This window comes from Thermobia domestica, chromosome 18, assembly GCF_964235325.1.
Source record: "Thermobia domestica chromosome 18, izTheDome1.hap1.1, whole genome shotgun sequence".
NCBI classification, from domain to species: domain Eukaryota; kingdom Metazoa; phylum Arthropoda; class Insecta; order Zygentoma; family Lepismatidae; genus Thermobia; species Thermobia domestica.
In genome coordinates, this window is record NC_137471.1 from 144,775,380 (window position 1) to 144,798,531 (window position 23,152).

Here is a 23,152-nt window from a genome sequence, read left to right on the forward strand (position 1 = left end):
TCGCCTCGAAAATATGTTGTGTAAAGTGGTGCCTCGAAAAATGTATCTTTTTCTGTTGGAAGAACCCTGTCTCGTCTCGAATCTTGTCGAGTTATTTTGAGAAACAATAGCTTTAATTTAATAAAGAATGAAACAAACATGACTATGTTGCTAAAAATGTGCAAGACTGAAATAGTATCCACAATTCTTTTGCCCCAAATGCTCGCAAATTGTGTTATGTTCCTGATTAAGGATATTCCTAAAATACCGAAACAGTGGAATTTTGGAGTGTTGGGTATCTTGGCCTCAAAATGGTTGTTCAGTCCCCTTTTAAAAAATCCTAGTTATGCCACTACTTGTTGGGTGCAAACAGTCAATGATCGTACAGATCACGCCCATACCCATGGGGCCTGAGCTTCCCTGAAATTATGAGTTTGAGAATGAATTTCGTGATGAAGAGAAATTGCCTTCATTCGTCCTTAAAGTTGCTTGTATCCGAAGTATCTTCCGTCCTTCATTTATAAATATTGTTTTATATAAAGTCATAACTTCAATATCTTCTTTCTGCATCTCCTAAGTTCTTTTCAACAAAAGTTGAATATCAACAAGAATTTGGCAATCATTATTTTAGATTTTTTAATATATGTTCTCTACCAATTCTAAACCAGACATATTGAAAGAAAGGCACGAAAAGTCAAGCTTTATTTCTAAAGAAATGAAATGAAATAAAATGATATATCTAGTTTAACGTCCCACGTTTATGCGCCAAAGCTAAGGGAGACGATGATGATGAGAAACGAATAATTCTTTGAGTCAGCTCATATGCCACTAAGGTGTCGTGCTTTTTTTTCTACCTAGTTTTATGCAAATGACTTAATAATATTTGATGATGGACATTAGGTCATTGGTAATGCCATTAGTGCCGATCATATTTCTGGACTATTCCCAGAATATCGTCCACTATTTCTGTGGTTGGTCGCTCACAGCAAGTTGCATTCTGGACATCAAAATTTTTGGAACGAAAACGACTGAATTGTGTTTTGCTGTTTTTCAACGTATCTTGTTCATAAACAACATTAATTTCTTTGCAGGCCTTCGCAGCATTTACATCTTTACCGCATAAAATCGTAAGATGTAATGCAGCTTTGCCGAAAGCACACATATTTTCACGACATATCTTACGTCTTAATGCGAGAATTTCGATACGTTTTCCATATACTTGCTTCAACCGTCGGCTAACGAATGATGTTAAGCCTTACTCGCTGAGACTAATTTAATCTGAGATTGGGGATACTGACACCATGTTTTGTGCAAAAGGCTCACTACTTTTGAACTACCTGATAGTGAAAAATGCATCTGTTGCATCTTAGGACTTGAGATTCATAACAGCAAATTATTTTAGGTCTTCTCTTGGCCCACCGCTCACTAAAACGTTTTTTATAGGACGAAAAGAGAGTACCCCGAGAAAACCCACTGACACGATGTTCTCCACGACAAGTTTACTTGGTCGGGGATTGAACCAAGGACCCTATGCACCAGAGGTAAGTGCTCGACCACTGTGTTTTCCTGTCCCTCATAGCCATGTTCTAGTGATCAATGTAGTAGTAGAATAAACATTGATATGTGGCTCCAGGAGTGCCTGAAGTACATTGCTTAATAAATCTCAAGTGATGTCATGCAAAGTAGATTCAATTTTCTAATACTTAAGTTTTTGAAAATATGAAATTCTATGTATCATATTACTTTTGTACTCAAAATGTGAATTATATCTTTTTCATTCCTTTCAGGCAGTGGTGAATTTCGGAATGGATACCATGGACAGTATTGCATGTATCTCAATAACATGCGTGACAGCAGTTTTCCAAAAGAGTACTTTAAAAGAAAGTTGGAACAAGATTGGATGCGGTGTCCTCTACTCTGTGACCACGAGTATCCGTGAAGAACACTCACGCCCATCGTTAACTCCGAGAGAGACAGAGAGGCTTAGTGGAGATATAAATAATTATTCACAAGAGGACAACAAATGTAGCTGTGTGATTATTTGGAATGTGAAAAGTAAATCTTCGTGTTTTAAGAAGGAGTTGTGTGTATTAGTAGAAACAGTAATTGTAAAGTTTTACATTGTACTAACTTTATAGACTGAAATTAATTTAAACTAGTCGCAGAGTAAAACATTGAAAAAATATTAACGTGTAACAGATTTGCACTCTTGGCTTCATAGCAAAATATATTATTGTACATTAATTACAACTTGGTAGTGGTGATGATAATGATGAGGCCATAGAAATTGAACGTTTTATGTGAAATATGTTTGGATTGTAAAATAAAAAAAGAAATAAATAAAATAGTCTATCGAAATGTATGTAAATGTTATTTTGAATCTTCGAAGTTTGACCTTTTAAATGGCATTATTTTATTTGATTGTATTGCATGTTTTTGTATTCTTCCTCTATGCTTCTATCCCGTCGGCTAAGTAAGACGATGAGAAAAAAATATAATGTGAAACAAATGTTCAGAGGCATTACATGATATGCATATTCTATCCTGCAGTTGCCTTAGCCAGCTTTAACATGTTAGACGGCTTTATTGTATTCACACTACTCTTAGGAGAGTGAAATTCTAAATATAATAACTACATACAGAACTCTCTGGAATTGTCCATATAGATATCAATGTAGGATTTTTCATATAAATATTTTGAGTTTTGTTGTATGTCATATATGGTGCATTGAGAGCACAAAAGAGTCAAGTACTTTGGTTCTTGTTAATTTTAGATGCAACTCATGTTTGAGATATTTAATTGAAGTTCCTTTCATTGTTTATAGATTCATATGAAGATATTGTAAATACCTTTTGAATAAAAAAAGTTTTGGTTCTAGCCATGTACATAAAAGTACCTGCAATCAAGTTTCTCACTTTCTCAGCTTTCTGAAGACTTGATTCCGTTGTGCTCTGAAATCTTCATGATATTTGTAAGAGACCACCAAAAACCAATAAATTTATTTCTTCACGAATTATTGTCATAATGGTTTGTTTTGGTTAGCGCATGTCCATAACAAAAATTAAATGGTGGCACCAGAAAGTTCACTGATTATCTTCTGCTCTCTTATTTTTTTGAGTATTGTGCATCTATTGTGTGCAAATTTATAATATGCATGCTTATATAGCATGAAGACGTTAAGAGCGAAAATCACGCACACGACTGCAATATGCCCAGAAGTGTTTTATTATTATTATTATTATTATTATATCTAGTTCAATTTAAAGCAAAGGGAATTTGAGGAACTGAGCTCGGGTGTAATCCTAGGAGTAGGCGAGATGACAATGGTAGATTTATGTTGAAAATAACAAGAGTTTGAGAAACACACCCATACCCTAAGGCAGGTGGTCCCAACAAGTAGCTTTGAGTCACAATCGCGTAGGAATGGATCGCTCTGCATAAAACCGTTTTTACGATATCAGATGACACATGCTTAAAATGAAGAAGGAGTCCAGTATTTGGAAATTTCCAGGTGAAATCTGTCACGTCACAACAAAAGAGTATGCAGAATAGTTACTTCACTCAGGCGACATAGCTGAAAAGTAATAGTGAAGAACTGACACAGCAAATAAAAACACTATGTACAAAGTAATCTTCACAGAAGGAGCAATTGCGTACTGTCAAGGATGAAGTGCTTTTCATTCTTTTCGGAGGTGCTGTTACAGGCTTACAACCTGAAACATGTCAAGCTAGAAAGGAACAGCAATATTAAGAGAAATTATATAGGTCACTTGTAACCATAGAAACGGTTCACTGCTTCCAATTGTAATCAAAACTAGCTTGTAGTGGCAACCTTTAACAAATTAGTATTTTTCGACATCTTGCACGCGTATACCCACCACAGCAAACGTGCCTCTTCAATATGGTCAGACACGAGTTGGTGAATATCACCCTAGTAATATATATATATATATATATATATATATATATATATATATATATATATATATATATATATATATATCAGTTCTAAGATATTTGCATCAAATTTTGCCTTTTTTAATAGACGTCAGTCTGTCTCCTCTCTCTGACTCAAATTTCTGAAGAGGTACTCGAACTTCTTTTACATGTGAACTTACGCATGGAGTTTGGAGAAACAGGCAGGAAGAAAGGTCTTGTGTGGCAACGTTACATGCAAAATTGAAAAAAAAAAAAACAGGAAAGACATGCAAATATTGTGAACATACATATTTAAAAGCAAATGTTGACAAAATGTTGGAGTATCTGTGTTCTGGCAGTTACCCAAACTAATTTCTTTATAACATTTAGAAATTTAATCCGCCTTATGCAAAGTCGTTTTGACAAATGATTAGCATTATGCTAAACGCCCGACTTCTGCAGGAAGCATATGTAAGTCGAACGCTTTAGTATGGTACTAATCATACGCCAGAAGTACTCTGCATATGGCCCAGTTTTCTTTATCATCTGTGACGAGTTTCGATATGTGTATGGTCATTTCTAATTCCTTTTCGTACTCATTGATAATTAAATTGCATCAAAGTGTTGCAAATGACTCATCTTCTGCTCCAACTGATATTTGATTCTTAATCTGCGCCTTAGTTTGTCTTTTAACAATTCACTTACATGAAAGAGGTTAATGACAGCAGCCTCGCCAGACTGATCATCACTCAGCAGCTATAACGAGGAATTTAACTGATAGTGTTTCGAAGGATAGGTTGCGTTGTCGGCGGAAAACGAGTTTTACACGGGAATGACTTACCATACAGTGTTCAGTACTTAGTCCTGTATATGTATACCAAGTTTTATGCCGGTTATCGCGTTCTAACCGAAACATGTCCCTTGTTAGAAAAAAATCGTATGGGTAGTTATATAAAATACAGTCAACGAATTTTAATTTTTTTTAACCTCCAAATTGTTAAAAACCTAGAAGTATATCATAATAAATGTAAATAAAGTAATTTTTCATACCTTTCTTATAATTTGAAAAATAAAATAAATAAATGGAAATAAATTCCTTCCCGGAAATTGATATGAAAGAAAACAACCAAAGAATATTCCCGTTTTTTATTTTCCTTTCCACCGGAAATATTCCCACTGTCTATCACTACTCTTAAATGAGTTGACATTGGTAAAAGTTAACATTTTACGAATACAATAAACGAAAAAAGTAAGTAGTGCAATTTAATTTACGGTGGAAAACAATAATGATATCAAGACAAAAGTACAAAGATAACACACCAAACACTTTTCGTTCATTGTTACGCATATCATTATTATTATTATTATTTATAATAATAATAATAATAATAATAATAATAATAATAATAATAATAATAATAATAATAATAATAATAATAATATAAAGTCAGTGGTAGCTCATGCGTTCAACAAGTATACAACAGTGGCTTTAAACACATTATAAATTTCCAATTGTCTTTGTTAGGTCGGGCTTTATATTTGTGAAGAAGAAGAAGAAGAAGAACTAATTTTTTCAATAAGCAATTATTCTGTATCATATTAAAACCTGATCGTATATTTGATTGCAAGTACCATCTGTAATTGCCGGGAGAGTAACCTTGAAATATCGAGTAGAGTGGATGTTATGGCGAGTGCATCGTGCTTTGTGTGTCCTGTGATGACGAGAGTTGTTTGGGGTTTTCTATACATATTTACTACACTTACACACTTTTTCCCCCTTACACATTCATATATTCTTTTCTTTTTTCTACATTTTTCCCCAATCATTTTACACTGCTCACTTTTCTCTACCTCTTTTTCTGTTGAACTTGGCATTCAGCCCCGTTTATCTGTTCGAAATTCTCTCCTTATTCTAACCTATTCCTATTGTACCATACTTCTCTCCAAAAAATCACAGAAGAAACAATTAAAGGGAAAGCGCAGGAAAAGTGTTATGAAGAACTTGTCAAGAAGAGCAGTTTGAAAATAATATAAACATATAAAAGGCGTTATGAGAAAATAAATTATATGAACAATGATTTACAAAGCATTTTGCTGTTCAAAGCCAGGTCAGGGATTCTTGAAACTGGGGTAAAATTGAAAAACTTTAAAGAAATGAACGAAAAATGTCAATTGTGTTTTAAAGAAGATGAAACATTAGAGCACTTATTGTTAAAATGTGAAGAAAACCTAAAAGTCAGGGAAAAATGGAAATGGATCGATGAAATGAAAAAAGAAGGAAATTTGGTTAAATTAGCTTGGAGGCTAGGCTCTAATGTAAATGGAAGGGAAATAAGTGAGAAAGAAATAGAAAAAAAAACAAAGAAATTCTTGAATTTTGGTGGAAAAAGAAAATTGAAAACTTTAAATAAAAAAGAGTAGTACATTTTTCTCTTTTTTTCTTTTTTTCCAGGCACCAAACTTCCAAAGAGAAGGAAGGAAAATACCTTGAACCTGAAATTTGACTTTTTCCCGTTTGCGACACTTCCTTTTTCACGTATTTTCGCTATATCATACTTACTACTTTCTATCTGTTTTATGACTTTGTACACATCTTGTTACTTTTTATTTTTTTTCAACAATTCTAATCTTTACATTTTACACGTTTAATTACCTTTCTAAATTCCCGATATTCTTGTTCAATACAGTGATAATTATACTATGCAAAACTTTTGTGATGCTTACTATTACCTGACCAGGATATTAGTTCGGTTTTTCGTGGAGGGCGCTAGTGTTGTGTTTACATCAGTTTCTTGGTAAGCGCGCTGGGACAGGGGAACGGAGAGCGTCACTGCAGTGTATCCAACGATTTTCAAAAGTTGCAGTTTACATGTTATAAGTAGCCTTATCTGTTTCGCTTAATAAGGAACTCCATAAATTATATAGTTGTTATTTAATGCAGTAATGGTTATTCCTGCAGTAATGCAGATGTATTGTGGATAATGGCATATGCATGGAAATTAACAATTTAAGAACAAGATAGCACACAAATGAGTTTCTACCGTGTATTAAGCAGATTATATAAAAAAATGATTACGTTTTATTTGATTTCATTATAAAACAGTAGAAACCTGTAAAACTCAGTAATAAGATGTTAATTACTAAAAGATTAATTATGGGTTGGTTTGGTAGCTTAGATACTTGCGCAATATCTTGTTTTAAATCAAGTTAAAGCTTGCGATACTTGTATTTGTTTTAATGTACTGTAGGTCTATCGATTCACAACTAAATTATTATTGTAGCCAAGAAAGAATTCCGATACGTTTCCACTCGAGAACTGTGGAAGTTCTCTCCGTTGGTCTATTGGCTAGCGCATGTGTCTTTGTTGTACGTGGTTCTGAGAGAGCCCAACAATTAATTTTACAATCTTTCACTTTCATTAATCATCTGTCTCCTCTAGCATAAAGAGCATAATCATGGGATGTTAAACTAAAGAAATTTCATTTCATTTTTTCGATGAATGTGAACTCTTTGGGGAAAAAGGAAGTGAAGAAGAAATTTTCCTTAATTTTTAAAGGGCTACGGGATTGGATAGCTTGTCTTTCGGGATTGCCTTGTAAAACCTGATTACAATGCATCTTTCTTTTAGGATTATTATCGTAATCCAGCCTTTTGGTAAATGTGAAATAAAAGTATCGATAAAACATCAGCGTATGGGTAATGTAAGCATAAATATCATTGGTTCAATACACAATAAATTCACAACTTTTATTTATGAGTATAGAAATTCCCTTTGAACTCCCTCTGAATTTCTTTCAGACCCTAGGTCTCTTGTGACAAAAGAATTAATTCTACTATCTGTTTTCATAGACAATATAATTTTGAAACTTGGGAACCTAGTGTTGTCTTTGTGTCTGTAATACATAATTATTTGTCAATTGACTTCAGAAGACTGAGTTTAGCCAGTGAGCATAAGTTGCATATAGTTCAAACATATCAGATGCACGGTCTTGTTTACCAAATCCCGTGTGCACATATGAAATTCAAAGACAAAGGCAATCAATCGTCTTTAAACAGCTTTTTATTTCAAATGTAAGTACTAAAATGTGCTATGTATAGTTCCAAGAGGTTGGGATTCTTAAAAAAGAAAAAAAGAAAAGAAAAGGAAAAGAAAAAAAGAAAGAAAGAAAGAAAAAAAACTGAACTTACGTACCTAACATTGGCACTCATCTTCTTCATGATTTGATGTAAGAAGCGGCCGCATGATTTCCGGCCAATTGTTTCATCGCCGGTATCTTTGAGCAATGAGATGGCAGTGGAAGACAAACTTCGTTCTTCTAACTTGATATTTTGAAAAACTTACGCAAGTGGTTTTGTTACTTAATTACATATCTATTCACTCTAATCAATTTCAAAAGTACCATTAACTTTATAATAACATAATAAATGTAAGAGTTACCATGAAAATGTATTTTGTATTTCTTTTTTAATATGAAATTAATTTTTTTCTGAATTTCACTGGAGCTATAAGAAATCAACTGTCAGTCTTCCCACTTTAAATTTTAATAGCTCTCCTACCGCCCCCAATGTAACATTGGGTTTATTTCTTTCTAATAAATTTTTCAAAATATGGTAGAAATACTGGATTTTTAAATTACGAAACCATGTTAAATAATGAAAGGTTAGATATCAGAGAAAGTTATCTTTATCTACCATCTTAATTAGGGGCGGATCTAAGTCTCCTTCGGAGGCGGTTAGATTATTTGCAGCACATCCGAAAATGATCTCAATGCAAATTTGTTACTGAAGGTACTGTCAATCGATCGATCACATGGTCCAAATTGGTAGCAATTTCGAAGACGTCTTATCTCAAAACTACACAACAGAACTTGCTTTAAACAATGAAAGCGCAGTTGCCAAAGTATAACTTTGGTTCACAAAGATGAACTTCGAGGTTTTGTTAACAGATGAAGTAGGAATTCCTTACACTCTAATGCTACGAAGTTCTCAGTGTTCCTTTGTATATACAACACTGAGGTTAGTTTATTCGCAAATTATTGCCAAATTAATATGGAGGGTGTATGTACTTTTTTTTTTTTTTTTTGCAGTCCCTTAAAATGTTCTGAAAATAACTTCCATAACTTTTGAAATTGTGTTTGCCTTAACTTGAACATATGCGTGAAGTGGTTTATTATGAACAAGGCAAAAACAACTGTAATAGATTAATTACAAGTAATCCGGTTAGAAACACTGTTGTTTGTATTTTAGTTCCAAAACCGGCCGCCCGCACTCGTTCGTTGGTCAGGTTATACAAACAATCAATTGTCGTGAGAGCAAATGTGGCTGATGAAGAAGAAGAAGATTGGAAATATAAAGTTGCTTTTTTGAGGGTACTTGTAAATCATTTCATTAATACTGGCAACGTAAAATATAAGAGGAGTATAAGAACAGTGTTAAATTCTTATTATAATTCAATTCACAATGGCTGGTAAGGCGTCTGTTAAGTTGGAATTGATGTGCAAAGAAGAAATTGCTTATGACTTACCTCATGATGATCCGCTCGAAGGGAGAGGGTGGACATACGAACTAATGAATGACAACAAAGAGTTAATATTATCTACAACGAAAGGAGAGGTATCAGTGGACAAGGATACAGCTATGTGCTCTTTGGATGTGAAACTAAACGTTGATAGGGTGAAACCAGAATTAGCACTAGAAAAAGATCCTGCATTTGAAAGTAATATAGAAACGCTAAGAAAAATTGTAGTTCAGGAGACTTGCGCGTCGTATTCTAATGAGTCCCAACAATTAACAACTAAAAGTTTAAATTCAGTTCGGCCAGAAAGGTAATGTTCAATTTTTCATTAACTAATTGGCTCAGATTGATAATGCGGTTACATGGTTTCGGAAATTTTGTTGGTTAAAAGCAATACTTCACGAGAAATATTTAGGTATGGGAGATATCATGAACGTAAGTTAGTAGCCTACAATTTGGAAATGACATGGCACACATAGACTAGCTGTATACCAAATAAAAATAATAATAAGATTGATACCATCCATGCATTTCTTATCAAGTTCATATCTTGACAAAATAATTATTACTTTATTATTGGTTACACATTTCTCACTAATTGTATCACATATTTAAAATATGGGTTCTCGATGATATTGTTTTATTTATATAGAGACTTATTTAAAATAACAAATAAGGAGAATGGTAATTATCCTAAAATTTTACAAATGTAAAGCTGTAATGTATTATATTTGAACAAAAACTATGGACGTTTGTGATTTTATTTAGGATTTAGCTCAAAAGGGTCTAGCCTCATTTTTCCGGCGGGCTTCGAAAGACATAAGTAAAATACGAGATAAAAAATATTTTAACCAACAATGGATGTTCATTATTTGTAGAGGTCCATACATTAATCCATTTCATAGGTGCACTCATTTTTTCAAGGAAGTCGACTTTTTACATTCCCAGGAATCTTTTTTAGGGTATGGACCTGCATTTCTCAATATGGGATCACTTTAGGGGCTTGGTGAATGTACATGATATATGAATTATTGTAAAAACAACGCTAACCAGCATGTGCTAGATGGCCGGTAAAATAATAATGCTATGCAGATTAGGGCATTACGCAGAATGTGGGTAAACAAGGTTAGCGAAACATTCTGTATTTAGGATGACTTACATGTTTTACGTGTTGAATGTGTTCTTGTACGTTCCTAAGTATTTTATAGGTAACATCCTGAAATGCTTTCTTTGCTTGTATATTTGTGTTCCAAAGTAACACAATATATTATGGACGTAACTTCTTAATTATATTGATCCCTTCATTCCCAAACATTTTCATAGTTCCGTGTTATGATTTGCCACACTAAATTTTGATACTTCATTTCGCTTACATTGGTTACTAGCTACCTTGACAAAGGGTTACTTTGAACGACGGGCATTACTTTGCACAAAATATGAAGAGACTTTCTCAGTCCTCCGTCGGTAAAACCATGAATTGTATACACGAAGTTTCAACTACCCCCTACGATAGAACATGTAACTTTATTTTGGTGTTAATGTTGAGGGTCAGCATCAGTTCTAATTACTGGGAGGGTTTGTGGTTGTAGTGGTATGGAAAGCAGTCACTGTAAAGACCGCCAAATTTTAGAAGAATTTCCGTCAATGTTAAGTCAGTTTCGTTATATTATACAACGTAACTTGCATTTTGAACATTTTAATATAAATAAATGAGTTAAACGGCGGTTAAGCCCTACGGAGCGCCATTCTGTATGTAATTAGTTGACAACACAGGTTGTAAGTCATTCATAAAAAATACAGATTAATGAATTGGATCATAAAACCAACGGTGCTGACAATCTCTTACAGTTGAAGCTTGCAGGGTTTCTGACAATTCCAATGAATCGCTTCTACCCTAAGACCTTACATACCACCCTACTTGCATGCCTTCGGCATTTAAATCATGACAAATCAGGGTTAATTTCCGAACCCCCGTTGGGCTCTCAACATTCAGGCCTTGAGGAGGCATTTTAAGAAAATAAATATAATGAAAAGGACGACAAGAAATACACCCTGGTAGGAGATTTAATGCTACAGCCCCACATTTCAATTGATCAATTTTTTAATCATTAGTATTACTTCAGGCCCGCTCGTACCTACCAAATTGGTTGGTTGACAAATGTAACCTTTTATAGAGCGCTAGCTAATACTTACGTGTGGCTTACAAGCAATTGCACTTATCCTTGTCGAGAATAAAGTCACATCCGAGAGCATTTGTCACAATAGTGAAACACAAGATAACAGTAATTATAACTTGTTCATTAAACATTATTGCTGTTCAGGGCCTACTCGTACGTAGCAATCTTAATTTGTTCTCATAACATAAACCTTAAATTTACCATATACTGCCTAACTGTCGTAGGCACTCCGTACTATGGATACATCATAGTATCCGGTGTTTATCGTAGTAAAGGGTACCGTGGAATCGTAAACGGGCTTCCCTTTTTCTTTTTCTCGAGACCGGTTTATGATTCCCGGCACAAGAATACAAGAGTTATTTTCGAACTTCAAAAAGAATAACATTTAATTTACTTTCTCTAAATCCAAATCAAAACTCTAATTATTTTCTATAAATCCAAATCAAAACTAGTTATTATACCAAAATCTAAAATCCGAACATCAATTTTATTACTATTATACTTTTCTCTAATTATGCAAAACATTAAAAGTTAGAACAAAATTTTGAAATTTTAGTCAATTGCGAATCTGCACATTAGCTGGGACCCAACGTGGCGTCGCACTGGTTTCATCACTTTAATTTTATAAGGAAAGTAGGGATGTCCCTAAGGGATGAACTATCTTTTAACTTTCAACTCTTCTTAACTTATAATATCGCTTTCTCTGAAGTCAATTAACTTCAGGTATCATTAGCCACATTGAATGCACATTGACTTTACATAGTAGACTGTATATATATATCGAACGACGAACAAATCAACGAACAACTTTATCAAATTCAAGGTTATTGTCAATTACTTTCAATATTATACTAAATTGTGTTAAACTTACAGTATTTTGACGGCGACTTAATCTTACATTACAAATTTCGCATATTTTCTCATTATACAATCACAACATCCGATGAAAAAATTCACTATCTGAAGAGCACATTTTTTTAATTACCCAAAATTTTAACTTTATGATTAATTGTAGTTATTACTAGTACTTCTCTAATTATGTTCGTGATTATATCTAATTGCCTAACATGTCTCTAAATGCTTGATTGTATGGGGACAGTTAATGTTAATATAAACATAAAGGAGAATGATAAAAAACTCAAGCAAAATTTAATAATAAAATTTTATTATGAAGTATGGTTCCCAAAACTGGAAAACCTGAAAAAAAAGTACAAAACTTAAACATCCTAATAAGAATTCGATACTGAAACTCCGCATCCAAAACGCGATAGCCATACTTTTCAAAAGTGGTGCGGTATTCTTACAATTTCAAAGTCGAAATGGATTTGCAGCACTAAAATGCAACTTACGTTAGACGTACACTGTTACAAAGACAAATTTGAATTTGTTAATTCGCGCAAAACCATTTGCCTGCGACACAAAACCGACAACACTGTAACTTCGTTATCACACAAAATCATCAATTGAACTCTCAAGCCCTTCCTGGCTTTTTCGAGAGGGCGGATACGCGCAACCTGAACGCTACCGCTTATCATGTGTGAAACATCGGTATCGCTTGCCGGCAAAAAAATTACATTAGAAACAATTGTCTACAGGTACGCGCAACGATTCTTCTTTTTCGCTATCTCTACACCGCATATTTCCTTTTCCCGACTGTAATCGACTTTCTGGTTTATTTGGCACATATCTTTCACAACTTGTGCCGTCGCGAATTCAAAAGTATTTACGGTTTCTTTTCCGCGTTGCACTCTTTTATTTTGTTGGTTTGCGTACACTCGAACTGTGCCGTTCGCTTTTATTCATAGAACACAGTGAGACCTTTCTTTCATTCCGCTGCACTATTTTTAAACTCAGCAGTTACTGAATCAACATGATTGGCCGCGTTAACTAATTCAGAGCGTACTTCGGTTAAGGAGTTATTGGCTACTTTGATATTATTACGTAAGCTCTCTGCTTTGGCATTCAATTCGCTTTTTCCTACGCTCCCAAATCGTTTCTGTTACAGGCTGCTGAATTTCACCTACTGATTCATGTATTTTTTGTCCTATAGGTCCAATATTCATTACCATTTTTGAGCAATGATTTCTAATTGTTTCTCTAATTCTTCTGTCTTGAAATTGTTCTGAAACACTAGCCTCCATATTGATATGAATTAAGAGCAACTAATTCAAAGTACAAAAATATAAATGTCTGAGTTTAATGAAACACTTAAAACATGAAACACGAAGAATTTTGATATTACGACCATTAACAACCAATCCTTCTTTTCACAACTCAGGTTTCATTTTGCAAAGTGGTTCAATATAAAATTAACACAGATATAAACTAGTACCATATATAAAATATTTTCTATTACTATTCTATTTGGCATTGATTCCATTTTGTACTAATACACAATAACACACTCAGCAAGGCCATGTGATAATATTTGAAAAACAGTATCACGTGACAGTTTCTACACAATAACTCTGTCTTCATCAGATTTCCACTCCTGGCTGCTGGGAGTTGGTCATCACTTATATATACTGTCCGGAGATCAATTTTAATTAGGTTACACCCCTTCTTTAAAAAGTAACACTTGTCTGGCTTTCGCTTTCACTTTTTAGCTGCACACGTGTCCAATTAAAGGTTTACTTTTTTCCGCTGCATGCGTCCTTTGCTCTAATTATCCGTATTTTCCTTGTTATTCTGTTTCTCTTTCTTCTTCCTTTTTATTCCTTTTCTTAAGCAGAATCTTCTTCCATTCCTTATTTATCGAGAATCCTGCATTCCAGTTCATCACCTTGCCTCCTGCTTTCATAATCTCTCTGGCTTCCTTCCATTTTCTCACCAAAGTTCTGTTCTCTACTTCTATGACCTCTGCTCCTTCTCACAATATCCTATGGTTTGTTTCTTTCTGATGCTTGTAAATCGCATTGTTGTCCATTTTCAATCTTACATCATCCTGGTGCTGTTTAATCATTTTTTTGCTTTTTTTTTGTTTCCCCTATGTAAATTTTGTTACACTCCTCGCATCCTACTCTATATATTACTCCCCCTTGATCTTTGTTCGCTATTGCTTTTCTCTTTTTTCTTCTGACTAGTTCAATTATTCTGCTTCCTCCTTTTTCTGTACGTTCTAATTCTTGCTTTTCGAAACATTCTCTATATGTTCTCTGTTTGTTTGCACAGTTATTGTGTTGAAACTGTCACGTGATACTGTGTTTTTACTTATTATCACATAGCCTTGCTCAGCGTGCTATTGTGTATTAGTATTAAAACATTTATTTTTATTGATAAATGCACATGAAGGTGCATAGTGTAAAACATGTATGTATGTGTGTATACTGAATCAGCTGTTTGCTATCCACTCACATCTACATAGAATTAAAAATCAACAAGAAAAATTTTATGAGCTACAGTAATCTCTCTGTCGCTCTCAAGGTCAAAACATATTTACTTAACTTACATGGAAAATCTACATTACTTACTTCTTGTTTTTGTCTATCCCTCTGCTTTATTTTTAATTAATTGTGTTCGCCGTGGATCTGATGGAAATTGATTGTCGACACTAGGCTAATCAGATTGAAAACTCAACACGTTATCTGTATAACTAGTGGTATTTTAAAAGCAGTTGTAGGAAGATTGCTATAATTTAATCCGGAAAACGGTCGCCATGTGGTTGAAATCGTGTTTTTTGGTAGTTGTTAGATTCTTGTAAATATAATTGTAACCTTCACATTGATTTTCGTCTTTTTCCCAAGATTTGTCACTTGTTTATTGCATTTATCCCAGCTTTGCTACGTCAGTGGGACGTAATATTGAGGTCTCAAATATTCAGTAATAATAATAATAATAATAATAGTATAGGTAACAAATTCCGTATTAGGACACATTGTATTAAAGCCTGTAATATAACCGGTAGCGTAAGCCATAACTTACAAAATAGTCGGGATTGGAGAGAAGTGTCAGGACCAACAGCACATACCCTCTCGATACGTTCCTACAACTAGCTACATGTTATAACGGAAGGTTTCCCTACAACTAACTAAATGTTATAAAGGAAAGTTAAATGTTATAACGGAAAGTTTCGAGGTAATTTTCGTGTAGAAAGTAGGGATTCTGAACTCACAAGAGCCGTAATTTAATTTGTTTTTAAGTAATGATTATGCTGGCTAAGCTACAGAATATGTCGAAGGGGTTTCGGGAAAGGGGTTCCGTACGGTCATGAGACACCTCTACAGGTACTCAAATTTAAACGAAAGATTTCCGAAAATATTTCGTGTAGAATATATTCTACTGTACGTTTTTAGGAAAATAACTGTAAAAAAATCAACTGAATATAATTGAAAACTAAAGCTTGTAATAAACTAACTTGTGAAGTTTCCAGATGTAATTATAAAAGCTTTGCTACAAAAATATTTACACAGACGATAATTCAGTGAGCACTGAAATACAAACCAACAAAATGATGTATAAGATACAGTCTACAGAGCAATTGCTGCTTAAAGAGTGGCATACACTATTTCTAGAATCGAGATAAGATGAGAAATGTTTACGATAGTTTTGGTCTCGTCTCGATTCTCATCTCCAAAGCATGACTATAGTGTGAGTTAACCTTGTCCCATCTCGAATTAAAATGTTTCATCCCGATTTTGTTTGGTTTGTTTTAGAATCGAGATGAGAAATTCGTCGTTTCATGGGCAACATTACACAAAATCGGAATATTTTTTTGCCTAATATCACGTTTCTGCTTGTAATGGTACTACCTGAGCGATAATAAGTTTATAATTTTAAAATATTTTTCGATATTATTGTTATTATTATTAGTAATATTTCTGAAAATTTGATAGTTGAAGTGCTGAAACAAACGAGTATTCAAATTTTTGAATGTAATGAAGCGTGTGTTATAGCCGATCAATTTCCATCAAAATTCCTAAAGTTAAAAAAAAAAAAAAAAATGCTTGACGTGTATTCGACCGAAGAACCTCGAGATTTCTGATCAAGCCCCTAGACCACTGAACCACGATCACAACAGGGTAAATGATTCGTCTTTAATCTTGTTACTCTAAGTTTCTCTGCTTCAGATTGGAAAATTGTATGTAATTTTTTAATTCGCTTCAAAACGCCTTTTGTGTTCCTCTTATGATGGTATAAGTGAATGATCTTCGGTACAGTTTCTTTTAATACGTTGAGTTGTTTTTAAACCTTTGGATCGCAAGTTGTTTTTTTCTCCACACGAAACTACAGATAAGACAGATTCAATTCTGATACTGTGCATTTGTGTCAAGGCAGCCGACAATACCTGGTCATAGACTTATATCCGCCACGATATAAATGATAGTTTAACTTCATATAGTGATACAAACTACAGCAACTTATTTTGAGACAATAGTGATATGGTACTCTGTTTCATATTTCTACAATATTTAGTGTAATAAAACATGTAATATAGCGTAACTTTATCATGTAATATGGTGAATGATTACATGTTTTCTTGCTACTTAATCATTATCTCCATTTACATTTCACTGTTTGTTGAATTTGTTACAGGTGCGATAACATCTTTGCTTTCCACGCAGAAGGGAATGCATTTACTACATTAAATGAAGCCATTTCTCATTTCTATGAGGAAACAGATACTTCGACGCAGTTTGGCAAAGAATTTCATCGATCTCGTTTGACAAAAAATATTGTGACACAGGAAAGTGAAAAGCTTAATACGTCCCAAAATAGTGATAAACGCTCTGGTCAAAGTTTAACTATGTCAAGTGGTGAGTTAGTGCATTCAGGTGAAAAATCTCACATATGTGGAGTATGTGGAAAGAAATTAAGAGTACGTTCAATTTTGGCTAGACACATGTTAATCCACACAGGAGAAAAACCTCACATGTGCCAAGAGTGTGGTGAGGCATTTAATCAAAGTTCAAGTTTGGCTAGACACATGTCAATCCACACAGGAGAAAAACCTCACACGTGCCAAGAGTGTAGTAAGGCATTTAGTAGTCGTTCAAATTTGGCTAGACACATGTCAATCCACACAGGAGAAAAACCTCATACGTGCCAAGATTGCGGTAAAGCATTTAATCAACGTTCGTCTTTAGCAACACACATGTTAATTCACTCAGGAGAAAAACCTCACACGTGCCAAAAGTGTGGTAAGGCATTTACTCATCCTTCAAATTTGGTTACACACATGTTAATCCACACAGGTGAAAAAGTTTACACATGCCAACAATGTGGTAAGGCATATAATCGACGTTCGAATTTGTCTAAACACATGTTGATCCACACAGGAGAAAAACCTCACACGTGCCAAGAGTGTGGTAAAGCATTTAATGAACGTTCGTCTTTAGCAACACACATGTTAATCCACACAGGAGAAAAACCTCACACGTGCCAAAAGTGTGGGAAGGCATTTACTTATCGTGCAAGTTTGGTTGCACACATGTTAACCCACACAGGAGAAAAAGTTTACACATGCCAACACTGTCGTAAGGCATTTAATAATCGTTCAAATTTGGTTACACACATGTCAATCCACACAGGAGAAAAACCTCACACGTGCCAAGAGTGTAGTAAGGCATTTAGTACTCGTTCAAATTTGGCTAGACACATGTCAATCCACACAGGAGAAAAACCTCATACGTGCCAAGAGTGCGGTAGAGCATTTACTCAACGTTCAGATTTGGCTAGACACATGTTAATCCACACAGGAGAAAAACCTCACACGTGCCAAAAGTGTGGTAAGGCATTTACTCATCCTTCAAATTTGGTTACACACATGTTAATCCACACAGGAGAAAAAGTTTACACAAGCAAACAGTGTGGTAAGGCATATAATCGACGTTCAAATTTGGCTAAACACGTGTTAGTTCACACAGGAGAAAGATCTCACATGTACTAAGAGTGTGGTGGGGCATTTAATTAACGTTGGACTTTGGCAACACACATGTTAGTCCACACAGGAGAAAAAGTTTACACATGCCAAAAGTGTGGTAAGGCATTTACTCTTCGTTCAAATTTGGTTACACACATGTTAATCCACACAAGAGAAAAAGTATACACATGCCAACACTGTGGTAAGGCAATTAATCGACGTTCAAATTTGGCTAGACACATGTTAATCCACACAGGAGATAAACCTCACACCTTCCAAAAGTGAGATAAGGTATTTTATCAACGTTCGAGTTTAGGTGCACACATGTTATTCCACACACAGGAAACTTACAAGCGCCAAGCGTGTGGTTAGCATTTAGACTACCTTCAAGTTTGGCTTTATTTATTTAATTCACATAGGAGAAAAAGATTACACATGCCAGGAGTGTGCTAAGGCATTTAATCGAGGTTCCAGTTTAGCATCACACATGTTAAACCACACACGTGCTAAGAGTGAAGTAAAAAATTTAATCAACCTTCAAGTTTGGCTACACACATGTTAATCCACACAGGAACAAAATATCACACGTGCTACGAGTGTGGTAGCGAATTTAAATATCGATTAAACTTGGTTACATGCATGTTATTCCATACAGGAAAAAAAGGTCACGTTTGCTAAGAGTGTGGTTTGAGTTTCATCGAAGTTCAACTCTGGCTACACATGTTAATAAGCATTAGTATGCCCTGAGTGTAGTATGTCATTTGATATACGTTGAAGTTTAGTAGAGACATGTTAATCCACACAGGAGTAAAACATCACACATATGAAGAGTGTGATTAGGCATTTAATCTACGTTCAAAATTGGCTACACACATGTGAATCCACACAGTAGCAACATCTCACCTTGCTGAAATCCTAGAATAGAATTTATTCAAAGTTCGTACGTGCTGAGCCACACAGAATCAAAACCTCACACGTGAGAGGTGTGGAATACGATAAAGTCTACGTTCAAACCTTGAAATGCAGCTCAAACATGTTTCCCTCACCACTAAACAGCCATATTTACTGCACAGTCTGTAAAATTGTTTGTATCACTTTGTACATTTTTGTAGTATAGTTAAAAGGTGGTTTTCTGTTCACTGCACTTTTTAGCAGCATTCTACTGTACATCACCACATTAAACGCAGAATATAAAACATCTGATTTGGCACACTTCTCTAGCGCGGGATTACGTTGTCCAAGTCACTCTCACTCTTTTCTTGCCATCTGAGTTGAATATTGTAAATTATTTTAATTGAGTGTTCTCTACCAATAAATGATAACGACATTTCACTGCATCTCCAACTGTCAAACGCAGACTCTAGCCATAGCCTCACTACTGGGTTCACAATGGAAATTATAAAGCATAGAGATAGCACAAATATTTTACCCGAAGCAGAAGCTCGAACTTTAACTTTTCTGCGGTTTAATGCCGTCTTTTTTATTTTATGCGTAGACGATCCTAAGTATATACAAAGGTTAGTTACTGACAAACTTAACATACAGATTTACAGTGTGGATAGCTTCATTATTCAAAATCTATAAAAAAAAATTGTTGACCCTCTAACCAAAAGTTTTCCACATACCTTTCATTGTCCGATTACCTAGTCCCACTCTGGAGCTATACCAATGCATAACTTGTCCATATTACAGTAATATATCGAAAAAGAAAATCTCACCGATATCAAGAAACGCTTCCAAACTCAGCACCCTTTATTCATGCAATATATACTACCTCACTTTAGACCGCACACCAAATCGCTATCAGCATACTCCTTGTCCCTAAGGTATACGCTCTGTCAGTACACTTTACATCGTGAGATTAATTGTTCTTAACCGTATAGTGGTAAAGTGAAAAAAAAAAAATTTATGGATGATAACATTTTGCCTCCTGCACCCAAAAAAATTTTTGTCTGATAAGATGTGAACTAGGATTTAAATTTGTATTATATTCAAATTATTAAATACAAACACCAGACAGTGGATACGCTTCAAGCAAAACTGTACATTTTTATTGAGGCCATACCTTTCTTGTTAAAATTAAGTTCGATAATTATGTGACTCTTTTATTGCTTAAATAACGGTACTGAAAATAAAATATTTATTAAGTAGAAAGAAGTAAGCCAGGATTTCTCCTAATAGCGGTATATTCACGTTTCAATTCTGCAGCAGTCTCCACACATCATTTTTGCGTGACTTAGGCAAATCCACTTACAGTACTTTTGGCAAAATATCTGGCCTTACTGTGTTTATACATGTAACGTCCTCGCTTTCCTACATGAGAAGGTACGGAAGCATCTTCTAGAGTCAATCCGAAAAACCCTACTGTGTTCGCTGAATGTATAACATTACTATTAGTCGGTTCTACATTTTAGAAGTGATAACATCACGTTATTTGCCATCGTGTAGTGTTTCTTTCTTCGTCATATCCAGTAGGTATCTGGTCTACTATGTCCACCCCACCTTTAATATCGTTGTAAAATGTGACGATATCTGGCTTCCTGTTATCTCTGGTACTCTCATCTAATTTGACGTGATTGTGCATACTAGAGATCAGCACTAAACACAGATTTTTCTTAGATGCATACGAACCAATGGTGCAGTTCTAATGAAAACCAAATACACTACTGTATTCTTTCCTCCGTTTGGCATTAACAAACACGGGAGCAACACTCTTGTTTTTACGAATTGTCCCTACAATTGTTAACTTACTGTCTCATTCCATTGATTTAACCAATTAGCAGCTTGTAAACCGATTATTCTAAAAAGGTCTCCTTGCAAGATGAACCATGAATCTGTTGACACAATCTCTTCACTACTTCCTCAGGTTTGTTATCTATCTGGAACGGGCCTTCTGGTTGTGTCCTCACATACACTTCTATATTTGTTGTGTAGTATAATGTTTCACTAACAAGAATAAAAATTTTAATTCCACATTTTGGAGGACCTTTAGGCATATAAATACGAAATCCAAATCTTCCCCGGAAACCGACAAGTGACTCACTTAAAGTTGCTAACATGCCAATTAAGAAAACTGTTGTTGCAGTTGTTTAAAAATAATTCAAAAAAAAGTCACGAATTGGGGCTAATCTGGTGCTTAAGGTTATATCTGATTATGTTATTCATTAGCATCTTCCACTCTTTCATCCATCATATCCTGCACAGTGATCACTTTCTGCTCAGTTTGGCTTCTCCGGTTCCCATCAGCACATAGAGATAACCGTACGCAAAAGACACATTCATTTGTCTGATTAACAATACACATGTGTTAACTTGTGCTTCGCACCTCCGCTCATTCTCCATCCTCGTTATCCCTTTACACATTTTTTTATTTTCTCTAATTGTATTGTATTTATGTGAATCAATCTGTCTATATTAAATTGTGTTAGATATGTTTACTCACATTATAATGCTAAGGATCAAAGTTCCATACGCCCATTTTTCTTTTTCTTTTTGATTTTTTGTTAGTTGTTATACCGTATAATTGTAAAATTTTGATAGAGCACAGATCTCCACTTACACTTTGTAAATAAATTATTTTCCATCACTCACGTTAGAGAGGGCGTAACCTTCTCATAGGTTGCTAACCACTTTGGTTTGCCGGTAAAACGTAGTGCATTTACACACTTTCTCAGCTGGCGCACATGTAGTGAGACGTAGCTGCCAAGTCTAGACTCTGTTTATTGCACTCATGTGGGCGCACAGTGATGCTAATTCATTAACAGGCGACAGGTTGCAAGAAATTGAGAGTTTTCACGAGCTTAAGTTGGCTGGAGTACACAAGTAGTATAATTTTTGATCATCATTATGATCATCTTCACTCTTATCTTGTTCCCATCACATTTTTTTGGATACTGTTTCAGTTCGGTTATTTTACCGCATATGATAATTGACGATGGTGGCTCAGTTGTAAAGCGTTCACCTCTGATGCATGGGGTCTCGGGTCCAAACCCTGCTCTCGCTAAGTTAACTTTGTGGTGGACTAACACCGTGTGCTTGGGTTTCCTCGGAGTTCTCCAGTTTCCTTCCACTTTCTTCATTCCACATTTCATTCATTGCTCATCATCACTGCCTTCCTTAGCCTAGTCGGAATATCCGTGGGACGTAAAACTCAAAATTTCATTTCGTTTATTCGTTTGGAGATAAACGAGATGCGGAGAAATCGAAGAGACAGAGCATACACTGAACCAAGTTCCCAGAGTCCTCGTTCTCCAATCAGTGGCAACCACCAAGCATCATCAACGAGTTCACCACCATTTAAGAAGCATACAAACGCACATAGCATCTCGAGCTCCGACTCTGACTCCAGCCAGCTTATCCTCCTCTGCAGCCTGTCTAGAGCGTGCTACAGCAAAACTACAATCCAAAATACCTTAGTTCGAAGGTTTTATTTCTCTAACTTCTCCAGTATCGACAACGCAACGATATTTCGCAAATGGTAGAAACAAAAAAATGGATTCATCATTAAATCACAGTCGGCTAACTTCGCAAAATAATTCGTGACAATCCAGTTTCGAAATGTTCAGGAAAACTGCAACTTCATCTTCTCGGAACAACATCCGACACTAGTAACCTCAGCCACATACCATGTCAATAGTAGTACGAGGGGTCCCTCAGTCTATAACACTTGATATATAAGCTGAACTTTCTGAAGTGGGATACAC

The 23,152-nt window shown here is 35.0% G+C and overlaps 1 protein-coding gene across 1 annotated transcript; it reads left to right on the forward strand.

The window, feature by feature from the left end:
- Nucleotides 1-9,157: 9,157 nt before the first annotated feature.
- Nucleotides 9,158-21,926, forward strand: LOC145676099 (uncharacterized). Its single transcript, XM_081746984.1, has 2 exons — nt 9,158-9,723; nt 17,123-21,926. Exons 1-2 carry the CDS (start codon nt 9,359-9,361, stop codon nt 18,474-18,476), a joined length of 1,719 nt encoding a protein of 572 aa, XP_081603110.1. The 5' UTR covers nt 9,158-9,358; the 3' UTR covers nt 18,477-21,926.
- Nucleotides 21,927-23,152: the final 1,226 nt, after the last annotated feature.